Source organism: Trichechus manatus, unplaced genomic scaffold, assembly GCF_000243295.1.
Source record: "Trichechus manatus latirostris isolate Lorelei unplaced genomic scaffold, TriManLat1.0 scaffold00053, whole genome shotgun sequence".
Taxonomy (NCBI): domain Eukaryota; kingdom Metazoa; phylum Chordata; class Mammalia; order Sirenia; family Trichechidae; genus Trichechus; species Trichechus manatus.
In genome coordinates this window covers 1611857-1624500 of record NW_004443989.1, presented here as the reverse complement: position 1 = coordinate 1624500, position 12644 = coordinate 1611857, and the positions used below count along the sequence as shown (strand labels likewise).

The 12644-nt window shown below is 42.4% G+C and overlaps 1 protein-coding gene across 2 annotated transcripts in view; it reads right to left on the bottom strand.

Moving 5' to 3' along the window:
- WWOX (WW domain containing oxidoreductase) overlaps positions 1-12644 on the bottom strand; it is a 1054678-nt gene that overhangs the window by 765671 nt on the left and 276363 nt on the right. For both annotated transcript variants that reach the window (XM_004377707.3, XM_023732526.1), the window contains exon 6: positions 7430-7518. In XM_004377707.3, coding sequence (XP_004377764.2) covers positions 7430-7518 — 89 coding nt within the window. The remainder of the gene's footprint in view (positions 1-7429; positions 7519-12644) is intronic.

The following is a 12644-nucleotide window of genomic DNA, read 5'->3' as shown; positions in this document are numbered from 1 at the left end:
ATTATTCACAACTGCAAAAAGATGGAAACAACCTAAGTGCCCATCAACAGATGAATGGATAAACAAATTATGGTACATACACACAATGGAATACTACGCAACAATAAAGAACAATGATGAATCCGAAAAACATCTCACAACATGGATGAATCTGGAGTGCATTATACTGAGTGAAATAAGTCAATCCTAAAAGACAAATATTGTATGAGACCACTATTACACACAGAAAAAAAAACAATCTTTAATGGCTATGAGGCAGGAGAGGGTAGGGAGCAGAAATCACTAACTAGACAGTAGACAAGTGTTAATTTTGGTGAAGGGAAAGACAACACACAATATAGGGGAAATTCAGCACATCTTGACCAAGGCAGTTATAGAAGCTTCCTAGATACAGCCAAACACCTTGAGGGACCAAGTTACTGGGGCTGAGGACTGGGGACCATAGTCTCGGGGGAAATATAGGTCAATTGGCATAACATAGTTCATAAAGAAAATGTTCTACATCCTACTTTGGTGAGTACCGTCTGGGGTCTTAAAAGCTTTCGAGCAGCCATCTAAGATACATCTATTGGTCCCATACTGTCGGGAGCAAAAGAGAATGAAAAAAATCAAAGACACAAGGAAAATATTAGTCCAAAGGACTAATGGACCGCATGAACCACAGCCTCTGCCATCTTGAGCCCAGAAGAACTAGATGGAGCCTGGCTACCACCACCGACTGCTCTGACAGGGATCACAATAGCGGGAAACAGAGCAGGAGAAAAACGTAGAACAAAATTCAAATTCACAAAAAAAGACCAGACTTACTGGTCTGACAGACTGGAGGAACCCCTGACACTATGTTCCCCAGATACCCTGCTAACTCAGAACTGGAGCCACTCCGGAAGTCTACCCTTCAGAAAAAGATTAGACAGGCCTATAAAACAAACAGTAACACGTGAGGAATGTGCTTCTTAGTTCAATCTAGTATAGGAGAACAAATGGGCAACACCTGCCCAAAAGCAAAGACAAGAAGGTGAGAAGGGGCTGGAAAACTGTAAGAACGGACACAGGGAACCCAAGGTGGAAAGGGGAAGGGGAAGAGTGCTGAAACATTGCAGGGACTGCAACCAATGTCACAAAACAATTTGTGTATAAATTTTTGAATGAGAAACTAATTTGTGCTGTAAACTTTCACCTAAAGTACAGTAAAATTAAAAAAAAAAAAAAAAAAAGAGTAGTTGCTTTGAATTCAGACAGACTCGGATTTCAAATCCAGGATCCATCATTTGCTAACTTAATAGTGACTTAGATTCTCTGTGCTTCAGCCTTTTAATTTGCAAAATGGATATAATAATAATCACTAAATAATAATTACTAGAGTTATTGTAAAAACTAAAGAGAGAATACATGTATAAGTGTTTATCACCTTGCCTTGCATGGAATAAACAAAAAGCCAGCTAGCAGCTATTATTTTTAAAATCATTATTAGCAGTGCTCATTTTTAATTTCAAAAAAAAAAAAATCAAACCTGTTGCTGTCTAGTCAATTCCAACTCATGGCGACCCCATTTAACACTGCTCCATAGGGTTTTCATGGCTGTAACCTTTACAGAAGCAGACTGCCAGATGCAGTGGTTAAGAGCTATGGCTGCTAACCAAAAGGTCGGCAGTTTTAATTCACCAGGTGCTCCTTGGAAACTCTATGGGGCAATTCTACTCTGTCCTATAGGGTCGCTTTGAGTCGGAATCGATTTGACGGCAACAGGTTTGGTTTGTTTGTTTTTTTTCATTCCGCAGGACTGCTGGGTGGGTTCGAACTGCCAACCTTTGGGTTCGCAGTTGAGCGCAAACTGTGCCACGCAGCAGCCTTCACTCTAAAGCACGCACCCCCGCCCACTGAAAAAGAAGAAGACAGTATCCTCGAAGAGGCTGAATCCACATCTCCTGCTGGAAGGCAGATGAGGGTGGCTCTGACTACATGAGCTGCATCTTCCGTCAGTGTTTGCTTGCATTTAGCATGTGCTTCTACCTTTTTCAATCCAAGGACGTACAATGAGCTGCCTATCCCAGCATGGGGGAACACGCTTGAGTGGGAGCATGAACCGAGGGAAGAAGAACAGGAAAAAGGAGCCTGACCATTCTCTGGTGTGCTCGCTCATCTGCAGGCTTTGAAACGGTATATTAAACGGGGACATCCACATGGAACTCAAATTTAAGGGTTTTTCCTCTCCTCAGTCCAACAGCACAAAAAAGAGGTTGGTTCTGAACTGGCAGCCTTTCTTTCATTTGTCATTATGTTTTACACACAAGGAAAGTTTAATGTCTGAAGATGGGAGGCGATGATAAGAATAGAGCTACACATGTTTTTTTGGCAGCTGAGTCACTAGCACTTGAATTCACTTCTGACAGTTCTCAGAATCTAAAGACCTGTAAGTACTAAACTGTCATCTGTCTATCCATGAGAGATTTCTCTCTGGCAGTATTTCAAAAGCAAAATCGCTCTCTTTTATGCATATTTTTGCCACCACAATATTTCTCTAAGCCATGTAAAATACTGTGCTCTCGAGAGACATACAAAGAGGTTTGCACTACAGAGTTTTCTAAAAGGAAAATTGCCCATTTCTGAGCCTAGAATGCAAAAATTCAAACCCATTGGCTAAAATCTAGGATTAGGGCAAAATGGGTGATAGCTTTCTCTAAGAGTTTAAGCTTGATGATAACAAAAGGCACTTCAGTTTGATGATTTCCGAACTACTTAATGGTTAGAAACTAATGGTCCTGTTGAGATTTGGAAGATGATCCTACTATGTGACAGTTGGCGCCCTTCAGCAGAACTGCTCAGGTCGAATGCAGACTGAAGCCGGGATTGGAGACCAGGGTAAGAGGGGGTAAATCCAAGCTATCACTAGACCTGCATGGTATCAGGAAGACAGCAAAAAATCAGAACTAGATTGAAATCCTGTGTCGATCACTGAACTACCACGTGATCCTGGTATAGTCACTCACTTTCTCTAAGCCTCTCTTTACATTACATTTAAAATGAAAGGCAGTACAGCCTGCTGGTTAAGTGGAGGCCTTGGATCTCTGCCCTTTTACTTACCAGCCATGTGCCTTTGGATAGCCTCACTTTCCTCATCTATATAATGGACATAATAATAGCATCAACCCTAAAAGACTGCCTTCATTAGAAAACGCACGCAAAAAATTCTTAGTGTGTGGCGCATAATAATCACTCAATAAATTAGCTGCTACTGCTGTCATTATAGTTATTGATGTTGTTATTGTTATTATTATTCCTTCCCAAACAATCACAAAAATATTAGGTTGAGGAGTCAGCTGTTAGCAATAAAAGACTTCTTGCTGACAACTGAGATTATGGCTTGCTTCAGGTTGACTCAACTTCCAAGAGCCACAGTTCTCTTCTCAGAGGCCAGAAGGGTGCCTGGACTTCAGAGGCACTCACTGAATATTTGTTAAGTGAATGAACAAGGGGATAAGTGAGTGATGAAGAAGGTAAATGAATCAATGTCTTGAGAGCTACTGTTGCACCCTGACTTCAGGTTCTCCAACTGCTCTGACGGGCTAGTGGCAACCAGGGGTTGAGCACTGCAATGTCTTTTTCTCGATTCTGAGATGCATTTTTCCCCCAACAACAAAAATGTCTATAATCAGGATGTGTCTTACATTTGGCTGAGCACCGCAAACAGCATGCAGTAGGGCTCACCCAGGATTTGCTGGCTGGCTGGGGGATGTTATCCTAACTGCTCCTGGGGTGGATGGCCTATGCTTAGAGGATGGTATAATTCTCCAAAACTACTCACATCTAGATTTCAATGACTCGGGCTGCTTGCTTGCTCCAGAAAGAGCCTTAGATAGCAAACTTTTTTTCCCCATACAAACATTTATACATACATTGTTATGTGACTCTAATTGCTCTCCCCATATTGTGACAGCACACTTCTCCTTTCCACCCTGATTCTCCATGTCCATTCAACCTCTCCCAACCCTCTCTGCCTTCCCATCTCAACTCCAGACAGAAGCTGCCTGTTTAGTCTCTTGTATCTACTTGAGCTAAGGGGCACACTCCTCACAAGTCCAATCCCCATCTGAAGAGCTGGCCTCGGAAGCTGTTTTAGTTCTGGGCTGATAGAGAATCCAGGGGCCAAGCTTTCCGGGGTTCCTCCAGTCTCAGTGAGACCATTGAGTCTGGTCTTCTTACTAGAATTTGAGTTCTACACCCCACCTTTCTCCTGCTCCAACCAGGACTCTCTGTTGTGTTCCCTGCCAGGGCAGTCATTGCTTGTAGCTGGGCACCATCTAGTTCTTCTGGTCTCAGGCGGATGAAGTCTCTGGTTTATGTGGCCCTTTCTGTCTCTTGGGCTAACACTTTCCTTGTTGTCTTTGGTATTCTTCATTCTCCTTTATCCAGATGACTGGGACCAATTGATGCATCTCAGATGGTCGCCTGCAAGCTTTTAAGACCCCAGATGCCACTCACCAAAGTAGGATGCAGAACATTTTCTTAATAAGCTTTGTTATGCCAGTTGACCTAGATGTCCCTGAAAGCATGGTCCCCAGACCCTTGCCCCTGCTACTCTGTCCCTGGAAGTGTTTGATTGTATTCAGGCAACTTCTTAGCTTTGGTTTAGTCCAGTTGTGCTGACTTTCCCTATAGTGTGTGCTGTCCTTCCCTTCACCTAAGATAATTCTTATCTACTATATAGTTAGTAAATAACCCTCCCCCTCCCTCCCCACCCTCGTAACCATCAAAGGATGTTTTCTTCCATGTTTAAACCTTTTCTTTAGGTTTGTCCTTCTGTGACTGACTAAATTCACTCAGCATAAAGACCTCCAGCTTCCTCCATGTTATGTTTCACGGCTTCATCACTGTTCTTTATCGTTGAGTAGTATTCCACTGTGTGGATATACCATAGTTTGTTCATCCATTCGTCTGTTGACAGGCACCTAGGTTGTTTCCATCTTTTTTGCTATTGTGAACAGTGCTGCAATGAACATGGCTGTGCATATATCTATTCGTGTGACAGCTCTTATTTGTCTAGGATATATTCCAAGGAGCGGGATAGCTGGATCATATGGTACATCTATTTCCAGCTTTTTAAGGAAGCATGAAATCGATTTCCAAAGTGGTTGTACAATTTTACATTCCCACCAATAGTGTATAAGTGTTCCAGTCTCTCCACAACCTCTCCAGCATTTATTATTTTGTGTTTTTTGGATTAACGCTAGCCTTGCTGGGGTGAGATGATATCTCATTGTAGTTTTGATCTGCATTTCTCTAATGGCTAATGATCGTGAGCATTTCTTCATGTGTCTGTTAACCACCTGAATATCTTCTTTGGCAAAGTGTCTGTTCATATCCTTTGCCCATTTTTTAACTGGGTTATTTGTCTTTTTGTTGTTGAGGTTTAGATAGCAAACTTTTTAATAGTCTGAAAGAAGAGAGTGAGAAATTAACAGAGACACAAGAGGAACTGGATACTGGACAGTATTTTGGAGTCAGATCTACATAGTACAATTTAAGTATTTGGTTTAAGATACTGTCCCTCACCTCTGTTACCAGCTTGGAGAACTGTAAAACCAAACATTCCCAACAGAGCCTAACTCAAAGACAGCTTGTAATTTATCAGATGTCTACAAATTCAGTCCTCTGGTACCACTTTTGTAACTGTCTTATCTTTAGCACCACCTGTACTATCATTAACTTAATCTTCATATTTAAATCAACTCACTTTTAAAAAAAACTAAAGTTATTCCTTAATAAATTTAAACCACTATGTTAAATGAGAAACCAGTGTTGCTCACCATAAATATGAGTTAACTGTAAAAATAAACACTCAGAAGCAAAATATTATAATTGAAATGTAGCTAGCCACCACTGCTTTCCTGAGCTCTAGGTCTGAGGCCTGTTCTCTCTCTCATAGAAAGGGAGGTCAGCATGTGATAGCATAAAAATATGCCAGTGCCTAACTAAGGCTTTCTCCTTCAGGCAACTGGAGAGGCTGAAAGAACATGGAAAAAGGGAATAAGTTTCTCACTTGTGTCAGTCTATATTTGGAACCATGTTCTTGCACCACATAAAACCATCGCAGGGCTGGGAAACAGTAGACCCTTTGCATGCTCTGGGTCTCAGCCTCTCTGCAGTACTGGATAATTAAGAATACTTATTCCTGAATGCAATTAAAGTACACTTTTCCTCAATTGTGAGATATACCTCTTTTTTTTAATTTGCAAAAAATATCTACTGTCAGCACACACTACAGGGGAAGTCAGCACAGCGGGACTAAACTAAAGCTAAGAAGTTTCCTGAATACAATCAAACACTTCCAGGGACAGAGTAGCAGGGGCAAGGGTCTGAGGACCATGCTTTCAGGGACATCTAGGTCAACTGGCATAACAAAGTTTATTAAGAAAATGTTCTGCATCCGACTTTGGTGAGTGGTGTCTGGGGGTCTTAAAAGCTAGCAAGCAGCCATCTAAGATGTATCAATTGGTCCCAACCACCTAGAGTAAAGGAGAATGAAGAATACCAAAGACACAAGGGAAGTATTAGCCCAAGAGACACAAACAGCCACACAGACCAGAGACTTCATCAGCCTGAGACCAGAAGAACTAGATGGTGCCTGGCTACCACCAATGACCACCCTAGCAGGGAACACAACAGAGTCCATGAAAAGTGGGGTGCAGAACTCAAATTCTAGTAAAAAGACCAGACTTAATGGTCTGACTGAGACTGGAGGAACCCCAGAAAGCATGGCCCCCAGACTCTCTGTCAACCCAGAACTAAAACCATTCCCGAGGCCAACTCTTCAGACAAAGATTGGATTGGACTGTGGGACATAAAACGATACTTGTGAAGAGTATGCTTCTTAGCTCAAGTAGATACATGAGACTAAATGGGCAGCTTCTGTCCGGAGGCTAGATGAGAAGGCAGAGAGGGTCAGGAGCTGGTTGAATGGACACGGGAAATCAGGGGTGGAAAGGAGGAGTGTGCTGTCACGCTATGGGGAGAGCAATTAGGGTCACATAACAACGTATGTATAAATTTTTGTATGAGAGACTAACTTGAATTGTAAACTTTCACTTAAACTACAACAATAAAAAAAAATTTGCAAAAGAAAATCTACTGTCAGGATTCATCTTACAATTGGATGTCTTTTATCAGCCACTTTTACTAGTGCTTTGGTAGTGTTTTGTTGGGTTCCCCCACCCCGCCAGGAAACTGTTACTAGATTGATGACACATCGCATAATGAGGGTGACTTAGGGTCAAGGAAATACGGTACACCTTAACAGGGCCGATATAAATGAGCCTCCTGTTTGGATGCCAAGACAGCATAACAGCGTTGCATTCTCCCGGTTGTGTTCATCTGATAAACACATTACAATAGCAAGAAATTATGATCTATAATCCTCAGCTGGAACACTCACACATTCTTGGCCTTGAACGCTTCGGCAAAATGTTGCACGCTACGGAGCAGAGCAAGGTCCAGGGTCATTGCTTCCACCTTGGCTTTATGCTGGAATGAGAGAAAATAAAAAGAAATGATAAATAACAGCAAGTTTAGTTCATGGTATCGAGTTACAGTAAATGTGTTATGGAACATGTCGGAATTCCCCTGTTTAATATTAGACGCCCAGAGAGAATATAAATCATTTGAACGAATGGAAGAACGGAGCTTTTACTGCCAAGTTCAGGCAGGATGTGAGCCTGCGATGCTGCTGAACCTACAGGCTGGGGGCTATGCTGTTTTTACTCAGCACATGGAATGGGCTCCAAAGGGTCTTCAGGCTGACATCTCCTCTCAATCTGCGCCCTGAAAACAAGAGCAATCAGAACAGGACACAAAACCTGGCTCATGCAAGGATTCAGTGGGCAACACTTAAATCTTGAAAGCTCACATCCAGGTATGATTCCACCAAGTCTGTGTCAAAAATTAAAGACAATTTATTTCTAGAAAGTACAAAAACAGGCAAAATCTATGCCAATGGACCTTGACTGACACAGTCCCCAAAGAGAACCTTGGCTTAGTAATCCATAAGACTCTACAGACAGGTGGGGCATGCACAGATAATAATAATGATGCTAATAATGGAGCCCCGGTGGCACAGTGGTTAAGAGCTCAGCTGCTAACCAAATGGCCAGCAGTTCAAATCCACCAGCTGCTCCTTGGAAACCCTATGGGGCAGTTCTACTCTGTCCTACAGGGTCACTATGAGTTGGAATCAACTCGACAGCAATGGGTTTTTTTTTGTTGTTTTTTTTTTTAGGTATAATGGCTACTGTCTACTCAGAGCCTACCATGGGCTAGCCATTTTATATGCACCAGTTCATTTCATCTTTGCAACAACTGAAAGATGGGTAGTATTTTCCAATTTTACAATGTGGTATCTTCTAAGAGATCATGGAGCTAAGAATGGGATGGACAACAATTGACCCCAAGTCAGTCTCACTCCAAAGCCAAAGTTTCTGCCTGCAGAGAAGCTAGAAGGACAGGAATAGTGAGGATTTGAAGCAATCATGTCCCACCGGACAGCCTCCCAGCACAATTCTGGAAAAAGAGATCTTGGGGATGTCTTTCTGACTTGCCTTGTTTTTATGGAGGTGCTCCCAATTTTTAAGTTTGGCTGGACTTTAGAGTATGAGATTAAATACTATCACTTCTTAGGTCTAGAGCCTCTGAAGGACAAACAGCCAAGAATGCCAGGGCCACCTGCCTATTCAGGTAAGAAGAGCCCCATAAAACAGATGGTTAACGTGGGAATTCACGTCTAGACTGTGATGTTAAAGCAAGACTAAGGAGAATAACATGAAACCTCTAATGCTGTGAAGGAGAGGCAAGCGGTACTGCTGAGAACATCCGAGGTGTCTTATTCAGGGTTAGATGCGAGCTGTGATGAGATGTTTAGTGAGACTGATCTATCTTGGCCTCCTAAATCCTGGGATCCAACCCAAGTTCTAAGCTTTGAACGATAAGTCTCAGGCAGAGGCAGTTGGGAAGCACACTGAACACAAATCAGCTGTGTTACTTTGGGCCATTTAACATTTTTGAGCCTCGATTTCCTCATTCATAAAAGATGAATATTAACCACTCACAGAATTTTAAGGACAAGTGTTAAGCACCTAACACCCTGCCAGGAACAGAGTGAGTATTTTAAAGTACTTAAGTAGCAGAGATAAGATGTCCATTGTGCCAAATTATTTGGCTGTATAGGTATGTTAAGTTTGGAGTCTCTGGGTGACTAATGCTCTCAGCTGCTAACCAAAAGGTTGCAGGCTCGAGTCCACCCAGAGGCTCCTTGGAAGAAAGGTCTGGTGATCTACTTCCAAAAAAATCAGCCATTGAAAACTCTATGGAACACAATTCTACTCTCACACATATGGGGTCGCCATGAGGTGGAACTGACTCAATGGCAACTGGTTATTTTAAGTTAGAAATCTGATGCCACTCAACAATAAACGAGACTTGGTGACCCATAGCGCAGCATGGTGGATGAGAGTTAATGATGTCCACAGGTCGTCCCAGAAGCCCAGATAAGACCAGATCACTGACTGTCCAGATCCTGGAGGATATAGGTTATGTTTTCTAACAGAGCCCAGTTTCAGGGAAAGGAGACAGTGAAATCAAATGACTTCCTCAAGCCCCAACAGTGTCTCAGTGGCAAAGGCAAGTTTTGCCAACATAGATTTATCTTCCTGCTCTTGGAGAACAGTGGCAGATGTTCAAGTGTGCAGATTTTGGAAGGAGGAGAAGTATTAACCTGATCCAAGAAAAGGGACAAATGCCAACAAACGGACTTTGTTAAAGTTTTTTAGGTCTGGGCATATCAGAGCTGGAAGGTCCACAGATAGGCAAGGTCACAGCCCTCATCCTATAAAGAAGAAAATGGAAGCCAAGAGATGTAAAGGCACTTAGGTGAGGTCACACCACGCTGGGCCTCCAGATGAGGAACAACACCCTACACCATTTAAATCCAAATAACTGATATTTATCTGACTGTTAAAATCTCTTCCAAGTGCTAAGTCTGTCAATGGCTAACTTTATCCCCCACAGTGATTCTTATGTCTCATCACTCAACTTCTCCTATTTGACATTTAGCATGAGCAAGTAAAGCAGCCTTTCACCCTCACGTTCCTCCTCTGTCCCCTGCCTCACTGCACTTGGGGGATGCTACTCACTGCCATACAAAGTCTTACAGAAATTTGAATTTATCACAAGAGGAAAGTCAAAGCTTCATTATATTGGGCGGGAGTGGTAAAAAGATTGTTACAAACCCCCTATGGAAACTCTAAGGGATATGCAGGCTACATATTATAAAAATGCATACACATTTCCCCCATAAAACAGGGAGAACATTCCCAGATGGTGACCCCAAAGCAATATCCCAACAAGCATGATGCCACAGCCATGTGGCCAGTACATTCTTCCGTATGTGTAACTGACAATTGCAAAGTTGTCTTTCGGCCCTCCCCCTACACTTTAACACAAAGTACAGCGCTGCCACTATCAATAAGAACAAAATAGGAACATACATATCCAGGGACACCAAGGGGTCACAAGCCATCAAGTAGTTCAACAGACTAATCCACAAGCTGTGGGTTACTAGGCTCCTGGGGACAGTGATTCAAGTGCACACACTATTATTCAGGTACTTCTCCTGTCCTAGGTATCAGGTTTCCTGTTTTTGCTACTGACCCTCAGAAATGAGAGTAACTGCCAACAATATGGGGAGTTCAATGGGAAAAAAAATGTAGCTTTTAGAATTTGAGTGTGTCTATGTGTTTATATGCGTGTATTGGGCGTATGCTCTTCTGATTGTCTAACAATCTTAGCATTCTGGAAATGTTTATCCTGGGATGTACTCTAAATGGGAATGCAGGGGCTGACAGGTTGCAGATGGAGGGATGAACTGCTGATTGTTCTGTGAGGACAACAGGCTTGGTCTGCCAATGTGACCTTTCCTGCGAGTCTGGCAGTGAACCTGGGACTGACCATGGTTCACTTCCTTGATTTAACCTATGACCTTTTTATTTGTTGTTGTTGTTAACTTTTATTTTGAACTAACTACAGACTTACAAGAAGTGGCAAAAACAGTACAGAGAGCTCTTGTGTGTTTATCATGCAGCTTCCTCCAATGGTCACATCTTACATAACTACAGTGCATCATCAAAACCCAGAAACTGACATTACCTAGACTGCAGGCTTTACTCTAATTTCACCAGTTTTTGCATGGACTCATTTTTTTTCTTTTTTGGTATGCCTTTATGTGTATGAAATTTTATCACATGTAGAGATTTGTGTACCACACCACATTCAAGATGCAGAACTGTTCCATCAGCACAAAGGAACCCATGACATTTTTACCAAGAGGCAGCAGATTAGCATTCACTGTCTGGGCCATGAGAGGTTCAGGCCTGGTTTGGCCAGAGTCAGCTCTCAGGATTGGCAAAACAAACATAGTATATAAAGGCCAGTAAGATGTAGTCCAAATTCCTTAGCATGGTTCATAAAACCCTTTGTATCAATCAGGATGTGCTTCAGTAAGGAAGAGGCCTCAAACCCAAACAAAAGTTTATTTTTCACTCATATTTCATGTCCATCCCAGGTCAGTGGAGCCATGGCCATCATGGTTAGCCAGGGACTCAGGCAGATGGAGCCTCCACCCCACCTCCAGCCATCACAACTGGATCTCACTTCACTCAGCAATTGACAGTGTCATTTCCGTCACATTTAACTGACCAGAGCAAGTCACTTGGCTCTGCCTAACTTCAAGAAGGTAGAGAAGTGTAATACCCGCTGTGCCCAGAAAAAGGAGAAGTGGAAATACATAAGAGCTGTAATGACTAACACAGAGCCTGTGACCTGGCCCCTATCTACCTCCCCAGGCTTGTATCAGGCCATTTCCTGATTCATGCCTACATTCATACAGAAAAAAAATCAGAAAAGACAGATGAACATGCAGAACGAAGAAAGCAGCTACAATCCTACCACCCCAAAATAAATGGTTAGCTTTCGATATACCGTTTCCTCCTTTCTCCCTTCCTTCCTTCTTTCCTTCCAACTTACCTACGTATCTAAGCATCCATCTGCCCATCCAGCTCTGTTTAACAGAAAGAACTTCATGATGTGATCTTCCAATCTTGAAATGCTATAAAATACCTCTTTTAACCCTTCCCCAAGTCCTTACTCTTTTCTCTAATCATACTAGCACAAGACCACATTATCTCAGGCAAAATAGGAATGTTAATTAATTTTAAATTATGTGTACAGATGCTAGTATCCATCATTCTAAAACAGGACCACACAGGTTCCATCCCACATATCAGGCAACTTGGAAGTAGCTAGGAACCCCACCTGGTCCCTATAACCAGGGCTCAACCAGAAAAACATAATTAAGCAACCCGCAAACTCTTCTCCCACTTTGCTGGGGCCAGGGGCACTCATTGGTGGCATAGTTCACTGACACCCTCCTCTTAACCAAGTCTTCTTCATCTATTCTTTATTAAGTTCCAAAATCTGTTTCAGTGACTCAAGAGTCTGTAAATGTAAAACCAAAAGGGCTGCTTGTTGTTATGCAACAGTGATCTCTACTATCATTTTATGACTGTAAATTAGCCAAGTGTTACTCAGATGTGATACCGCCT